The sequence below is a fragment of the Rhea americana genome, unplaced genomic scaffold (assembly GCF_003343005.1).
Source record: "Rhea americana isolate MKP2758 unplaced genomic scaffold, rheAme1 scaffold_352, whole genome shotgun sequence".
NCBI lineage: Eukaryota > Metazoa > Chordata > Aves > Rheiformes > Rheidae > Rhea > Rhea americana.
In genome coordinates, this window is record NW_028186482.1 from 255,379 (window position 1) to 263,889 (window position 8,511).

An 8,511-nucleotide genomic window follows, 5' to 3' on the forward strand; every position below is an offset into this window, starting at 1 on the left:
TTGTTCAGTGTCAGTGCATGAAGCAGGGATTTTTTTCGGAAGATTTCCCAGGACCCTCTGGATTACCAAAGAATGAGGTATTTTCTCAGGTGAGGATGCCTGAGTGTTACGTCCCTGGATTTCCTTGCCCTCTGCTGAATCTCTGACTACTCCTGCCTCTCCAAGCATATCATAATGTATGAGTGGTCTTGGTCCAAGATCAACTCATTTCAGCTGTTTTGAGAGAAGGAGCAGGATTATAATTGTAGGGCTCAGCTCTCTCTGTGACCTAGAGAAACGCTATGGGAATTTTTTCTCGGCTTTGTTCTGTCATCTGTTGCAGTTCACTTGGACAATGAACACTTCTGTCTTTTCCTTCTTGATTTTTATTCTTCAAACTTCCTTGAAAATGAAGGAAATGAAACCACAGAGCTTTTCTGCCAGTGGCACAGGAGAGCTCAGCCTCCTTCCAGAGAAGAAATGAAATATAGGGTGAAGGAAAAAAAATATCTCTAGGTGTGTATGCAAGCCGCAGGAGCTTGAAGACCACTGCTAGTTTTGTGGGCTGGGGTGACCGAGGCCATGATGTCTCCTGGGCTTCTCCAGTCTGGCATGCTACAATAAAAAGGGTTCATCTCCCAACTATTGTGAACTGTTGCAGAAGGTCCTGTTGGTGCAAGCGTCTGGGAAGCAGAGGAATGAACATTGCCTGATAAAATGTGCTGTTCTCGCTAGATACTTCCCAAGCTGCTGCATAGGGTCAAACTGCTGCCTTTTTGGTGCAGGTTGTCTTCCATTTTCTTCTAAGAGAGGGGAAGCTGCAGGTCTGGCTACATTCTTGCTGCAGAATTGGTTGCAGTAAGCCATCAATCTTGAGGGCTACTGAGTCTTATCAGCAGGATGTCACCTGACACACATATCTTGCACCAGAATGGGACATTTCTACTTTAGCTGAAGAACTCATCTAGAGTAGGGGCTGGTGAGGGGCCAGGGCATGAACATAGCTAGGCACATCACCGCAAGCCAGCTCAACTGCAGCATCAGGTTGTTTCTATGGTGTTTTGAACCCTTCCCAGACTGGAAAAATCTAGCTGAGTTGCCTTCTCATCAGAGGCTGGAGGGGGAGAGAATTGGATTTGATGAAGAGTCAGTGGTGTGTGAGGATCTTAGCAGACGGGTGGTATGGGACAGGAAGAGAAACGGAGGGCCAGGGAATGGACTGCAATGAGGATGAAGCCCAGAGAGGGGCTTCCCACCAGCTTTCCTTGAGGTCTGGCCAAGCACTACTGATACCTATGGAGGCATGATATGGGCTGCAGAGAGGACTTAGCTCGGGGAGCAGAGGACAGGATCAGTCCCCTCCCATGGCACATGGTCTAATCCAATCCTGGGATGGAGCGTGAGTCCTTGGAGGTTTGCCAGTTCCCTGCTGTCAGCACTAGGGGGAAAAGTGCCTGGACAAAGCCTCCAGGGCTCCTTGCTTTGGTTCAGGCTGTGCACAGCAGGTGCTGTCACTGTGAGCTTGCAATGACACAGGGCTTCCTAGAGGACCACTCAGTGGGGTGCACCAGGGTCCTGTGGGAGGCAGATGCCTGTGTCAAGTAGCTGGTGCTGGTGTCACCAGCATTGTGCTGGGGAAGGCAGGAAAGATGCTTCCCTGGTAATAAGGCCTTGGTAATGTGGATTTGCACCTGTCTCAGACCCTGAAGATGTGAAGAAAAACCACTTAGTCATGTAGATATTGAAATCTGGAAATTCCCTGTTTCCAAACAGACCTGACTTGTGCCCTGGATGCTGGTTGGTCAAAGTCCTGAGGAGCCCCAGGAGCCGAAGAACTCTGTGAGAGCTGGGCTCCACACATTCCAAAGCTCACCTAGACAGTGCAGCATACCGGGTGCTGGTGTCTCAAAGCAGGCACCTAATGTCTGGGCACATGCAAAAGGGAAATAACAGCACCTTGTTCTTTCCTGCAGGAAACACATCTGTAAGTTCTGTCAAAGCCTTTGTGCTGTGCTCTGGAGGGAATTGTAGGACTCAAGGAACATGTCAGGAATAGTTGCAGAAACAACAGCGGGAAGTAAAGCACATGATTGCTGCTCAGCCAGTCAGTTTTCTCCAGCCCAGCTACAGTGTAAGGCAGGGTCCTGTGGACAAAAAAGCCAGATTGCTCTGTCCTTGCAGGGTACCGCAATCTGGCTGTGCAAGGGAGTGGTATTGGGGTTATATGGGCAGATTTAAAATGTTGAATAGTGTGAGGGTGTTGTGTGTGGCTTTGGAAGTGTTGTCAAGACTCTGTGCAGTGGGATTTGCACATTTCTATGTGCCAAAATCAAGATGCTTGTCATGAAGCTCTGCATGGCTTGGCTATCTGAAACCCTGCAGGGTTTTTCTGCCTTAACTGTGCAGAGAAGCTATGGTGCATAGATTGTCCTTGGTCCTAGCCTGTCCTCAGGAGGAGCTGGAGAGTAAAACGTTGTGTCACCCTGATTGGGACCAGTTCCTCCCTCCTCTCCCCTTCCTCTCTCATCTTGGCCCCTACTCCCTGCCTTGGTTCCTCCTTGTTCATGAGCTGTTTGTGAGTGCATGACCCTGGGTGTAAATGCTGAGATCAGTAAGCAAAGTGACTCGCCACGCTCTTTGTGTCCATGTGACTGCAGTTTCCGTTAGCTCCTTCCGCAAAGGCTATATTAGTGCTAAGCTAGAAAACGGGTGAAAGAGAAAATCAGCGGGCTACAGCTAACCTTAGTCCCAAGAAGTCGCTGAGCACTAGGCAGAGTGGGCTGTTAGCTGCAAGATGAGTTGCTGTGAACCCTGCACGTCGCTCCAAGCGGTGAGTATTTGCCTCCCAATATTTGCCCCTCAGGCTTTGCTGAACTGGAGCTAAAATCCAGGTGGGAGTGCGGGGAACCCTCTTGCCAGGTTAAAGCACTCGTAAACCTGGTGGCTGTGCATCATTTATGCCCACGTTTGTAAAAGTGCCCTGGCCAATGATGTGGCTGCGTGGGCTGGTCCTGTGGCCTGGCATGTGCAGCGGGAAGTACCCCTAGCACTCAGAAACCTCTTGCCTGTGTGCTGCAGGTTCATCCGGTGCTAAGCAGGCACCAGGGCCACCACAGGGCTATGAGGGCAAGGATTTCCTGCTTATTCTGCCACCTGCTCTCCTGGCTGGGGTAGTCACCAGCAAATTTAGGATGCTAACACACATGCCATCCTCTGTCCCCCAGCCTGCCAGAGCCACCACAGGGAGGGCTGCAGGAGGACTGAGATGGGAGAGAGCTTGTAATGTTGGGGGAGAACACAGATGGGCACTAATGAAACAGTGGGTAGGAGAAAAACTGATCTGAATGAGAGAAAGCAAGAGCTTCTGCAAAGCAGGGGGATCCAGGATTCAATCCCAAGCTAGAACTAAAGCCCCAGGTTTCATGGGCACAGTGCTGCAACGAGGACACAGCAGGCTCCATCTACCTGAGCTTGCTGCCAGCTGTGTCCCGGCACAAGGCTCTGATAGAGGTCAGTGACTTGGGAAGGGCATAAGCTACTTTATATCAGCTTTATCCCAGAGGGGGAGAAATTTCTTTTTATCCCCATAGAATTAATTAGCTCTGTTTTGATAAGGCATTGACTTCAGATTTCTGGAATTCAGTATAATCCCACTTTGGGTGTTCCAAGGGAGAAGAAAACCCAGAACACATCCCCTGCTCCATCTTGGGTGCTAAATTCTAGCTCCAGCTACTCAGGCTGCCAAAAATAACCTTCAATTTCTTCTTCAAGTGTTAACAGATATGAAACTCTGCTGAGCCCTTGTCAAGACCTTGCTACTCATTTGCCTGAAGTTCAGCTTTTGCCCAGATGCAAATGTCATCAACCTTGGTTCCACAAAATTAGTAACTTGGGACCTTGTATTGAAAGACAGTAACTTCCACTGGGCAGCACCAAGGGGCCTCCAGAAGGTTATTACAACGACGGGTGCTAGAGGGGACCAGCCCCTGCAGTGAAACTCAGGGTTGTTGGTGTCACCCAAAGTCAGCTTTTTTTTTTTGCTGTGAGGGTGGAGTTACAAGCTCCGGGTGGGGAGGAAGCCTCTTTCTCAAGTGTTGCAGTTCAGTGGTGTTTGCAAGCAGCTGTGCCTTGCCCACATGTGTGCTGCTCCCCAAGCTTTCAGCCCCATGGTCCAGCATTGCTGGTTGTTCCTGCTTCAGTCCCTGCTGCCAGGGACCAGGCTGCCACCTCCCTGTCCCTCACCTTGTCCAGCCCTCAAGTGCTCAGCCAGGAGGTAGCAACCCTGAAGGGGCTCCTCAGCTCTGAGGATGGCCTAAAGAGGGAGGGTGAGGGTCTCCTCTATGACCCCATGCTGGCATGGGGAGTGCTAGCTGCCTGGGGGTTGGTGCAGGGGGCTGTTCCCCATGTCTTCATGCCTATGCTATGTTCCATGCTTCAGAGCACAATCTGGGAAGCTTGCAGTAGCCCAAGTCTCTCACAGGCCATGGCAGCCGCTGCTACAAGGTGTTTGTCACCTGGAAACCTGTGCTGCCCATCACCTCTCTGTGCCCACTGGGGAACGATGGGAGCCATAGGCCTGGCTTCAAGTAGAGCCATAATAGCTGAAGGAGGATGGAAGTTCTGAGCCTTGAGCTGCCCCCAAACTGTAAGCAAGCAGCCAGTGCAGAGCAACAGGGTAACTGCTGGAGAAGAGACACGATGGCATGTCTGAAGGTGCTCGAAGTGGGAATGGTGTTGTGACAGGTATCCTAGGAGAAGCCCAGGATGAGCAGATGGCAGCCTTTGATCCTCTCACCTCTGTTTCTGTCTTCACAGGAGTGCTGTTGTTGAAATGGAGCCACCATTCCTCGGTTTCTCCCTGATTCTTGTCCTTTTAGCAGCAGGATGGGGAAGTGGGGCTGGTGCAGCCTGGGCAACGTCTCCTGGGGGCTGCAGACTAGTGAGTTGCCTCTTGCAAAACCTCACCCTTCTGATGAAGGACTTGCTCCTACCCTACAAATCCCAAGCATCTCAACATCTCCAGACCCTCCTTATCCCAGTTACCAAGTTAGCATCAGAGCTAAGAATTGAATGGGGGGCTTTAAATGTGGAGCTATCTTCTCCATCCACACTTTATTCCCTAAAATCCTTCATCCCACCTCCCTTTCTCTTCATGCCTCATGGCTGTCCCTCCCCTTGCTGCTATTGTTTAAGTGTGCCCCTGGTGCTCCTATTTACATGTGCCATTGTCTGCCTTCATGGCATTGTGCAGGCTCCTGGCTGCAAAGTGAGAGTGGAGGGATGTAGGAGCTCTGCTGACATAGGCACTGGTTGGGCAGCAGTCATGTGTCTGCTGATGCTCTGTGCATACCTGTGTTTGCATAGACTTATTCCCTGGTCCATCAAGTTGCCCTTCCTGTGAGATATTTCATATTCACTTGCTTCAGGTGCAGAGCACTGCCTCCTGCATTGGAAGATGGTTGAATTCAGTCCCAAGAAATCTGCAAGATGACATAGAGGAGTTATTGCTTGATGACAACACTATACAGGTCCTTGGGAATGCCTCTGTGCTTGCATACCAAAAACTGAGGCATCTCAGCTTGTCAAAGAATCGTCTGAAGCTCATTGAACCTGGTGCATTCCTGGGCAGCCAAGGCCTCCACGTGCTCTCCTTGGCAGACAACCTTCTCTTTACAAACTACTCAGTGACAGCAGCTGCTCTTTCTGCTTTACCAGCTCTAAGGAAACTGGATCTAGCTGGAAACCACCTCACTGAGGACATGGTATCAGTTTTGCTCTGGAATCTGTCCTCCTTGGAGGTCTTGTCTGTGGCCAGGAACATCATCATGAGGCTGGACTCATCCACCTTCACAAACTTGACTCAGCTGCTGGAGCTGAACCTGGAGAAGAATTACATCTTTGAGATTGACCAAGCTTTTGAAGGGCTGCAGAGGCTGCAGAGGCTCAACATGGCTTACAACTACATTCCATGCATTGCAGAGTTTGACCTGACGCAGCTCAGAGTGCTCAATGTCAGCAACAATGCCATTGAGTGGTTTCTCACTCTTGAAAGTGATGCCCTCTTTGAACTGGAGGTGCTGGACCTGTCCCACAACAAGCTCCTGTTTTTCCCTGTGCTGCCTCGGCAGAGTAAGCTGCACTCCTTGCTGCTGAAGGACAATGAGATGAGCTTTTACCAGCATCTTGCCAATGCCACATCCCTGGTAAATATCACAGTGCAGTTCCTGCTCATTGACGGCAATTCCACCAACGTCACTACAGTCAGCCTCTGGGACGAGATTTGCCACAGCAATCTCTCCTCCTTACGCCTCCTGGACATGAGCCAGAACCAGCTCTGGTACCTACCGGAGGACTTCCTGGCAAAAATGCCTTCCCTGACCCACCTGAAGCTGAACCAGAACTGCCTGGAGATGTTTCACCTGTCGGAAGGGAACCCTTTAGCAATGCTGAAGGACCTGGACCTAAGCCAGAATCGTCTCTCAGAGCTACGGGCAGACCTGCCTGTCAGAGGTGTCCTGCCCAGCCTGCAGCTATTCAACTTGAGCACCAATAGGCTGCACATGCTTCCTGCTAGATTTTTCACCTACACCAGAAAGATCACTACAATTGACCTTAGTCACAACCGGGTAGACCTTTGTCCCCAGAAAGCTGTTGCAGGCAAGGTGGAGAACCCTCCTTGTGTAGACATCAGGGGTATCACAACCTTAACTCGTCTTTCCTTGGCTGGCTGTGGTCTTCAAGGGCTGGGCAGTCACCCTTTCCAAGGGACATCGCTTACACACTTGGACCTCTCTGACAACCAGGAGGTACTGTCTGGGGGCCTGGGATGGCTGCAAGATCTTACTCTAACCTTGCGAGTTTTGTCTCTGAGAAACACCAGCTTCTCTTCCACTGTAGTAGACATTGACTTCTCTGATTTTCAGAGCCTGACATGCTTGGACCTATCAGGAAACTCCCTGACCATCTTCCCTGCATCTCTGGGCATCCTCAAATTGCATACACTTGACCTCCGGGACAACTGCCTCCCAGCCCTTCCACAGGATGTGATATGGACACCCCTGGGGAAGAGTCTGCATGAGGTCTACCTCAGCCGAAATCCCTACAACTGCTGCATGCTGGGATGGTGGGACTCCCTGCAGCAGGTTGAGAGGTTGCACATCCGTGATGGACAGGAAGTGACCTGCAGCTATGCCTCCAGGACAGTGAGTGCCAGGGCCCTACCAGAGCCCATCCTCCAGGGCTGCCGGTGGAGCACAGCTGACCTGGCTCTCCTGTATCTGGTGCTTGCTCTGCCAACTTGCTTGACTCTCCTGGTCGCCTTTGCTATTATTTTCCTCACACTCAAGCAAAAGTTGCTTAAAATGGTGAAAAGTCGGTGTGGAGTATCCAACCCTTACTGATGGGTGTAGAGGAGGAGGAAGGGCTGGTGGCACTCAGGAACGGTAAATCTGTGCTGGCCATCAGGGGGGCTGAGACCTCAGCTGAAAGATGGAGCAGCCGAGAAATGTTTTCGTACTGAATTTCAGCTTCCTCTAGGGCATGTTCTGCTGCTTTGGGCTGGGCAAGAACTTACCTCCAGGCTCCCTTGTGGGTCTGGAGAGGAAGCAGTCAGTAACAATAATCGCAGGAGGATTGTTTTTTTTTAAGACACTGTGAATAGGAGAGAAATTCAGATGGAGAGAGAGGATCACAGGAAGGAAGGGCTAAATGAAAACAAGGGGAATAATAGATGTTAAATTCCCCAAGACGAGTGAGGAGATTTGCTGGGCTCAAGAGCCACAGGACGACCTGGGGTGCTGGGAGAGGTGGTGTTCCTGCTAGCAAGAATGCTTCACAGGCCTAAGGGTATTGGGGCCGAGACAGAGCCTGGGGCCATGCTAGAAACATTGGCCTGTGCTGGATCTTTGAAGAATGTGTCTTCTGCAGAAATGTTTGGATGATGTTGCTGAGAGCTGAATGGATGCAATGCCAAATCCTTTTTAGTTGAAGGGGTTATGATACTTGCTCCCCAGCCGTGTTCTCTCCCATCAATCAGTTCCCTTTTATTTATTGATCCCAGTAGCACACAAGACATCTATCAGCAGTGCAAATTGTCCCACAGTGCTATAGGCAGCCAGGGGCTAGCTGATTACACAGGAAGTATCCGATGTGCATGACAGCTAGTGAATTGCCCTGGGAGGAAACAAGCACCTCATCCATGTGCTCTGAAGAAGGGGCATGCTGCTAATGTCAGAACGAAAACTTCTGAGTGAGAACCACATTTAGTGACAAACAGTTTCTAAAGATCCGTTTGCAAGCAGTGGGATTACTCTTGCACGTGGTTGCATGGCAGTGACTCAATTGCTAAAGTTTTTAGTCAACTCCTGATTTGAGTTGTGAAATGCAAAAATGTCCCTGTCATTTTAGCAAATAAACTTACATATTAAGTGTTTTGCATTCATGTTTTTTGAAGAGTGAGGATTTAAGAATATATAAAGCTAAAATAAATAAGAACAACATCTGCATATTACAGGTTTTATCAATGAAATTTCA

At 50.1% G+C, this 8,511-nt stretch overlaps 1 protein-coding gene across 1 annotated transcript; it reads left to right on the forward strand.

The window, feature by feature from the left end:
- Nucleotides 1-4,810: 4,810 nt before the first annotated feature.
- Nucleotides 4,811-8,307, forward strand: NRROS (negative regulator of reactive oxygen species). The gene is made up of 2 exons (XM_085311942.1): nucleotides 4,811-4,918; nucleotides 5,406-8,307. The coding sequence occupies exons 1-2, from the start codon at nucleotides 4,811-4,813 to the stop codon at nucleotides 7,377-7,379; spliced, it is 2,082 nt and encodes a 693-aa protein (XP_085168068.1). The 3' UTR covers nucleotides 7,380-8,307.
- The last annotated feature ends 204 nt before the right edge of the window (nucleotides 8,308-8,511 follow it).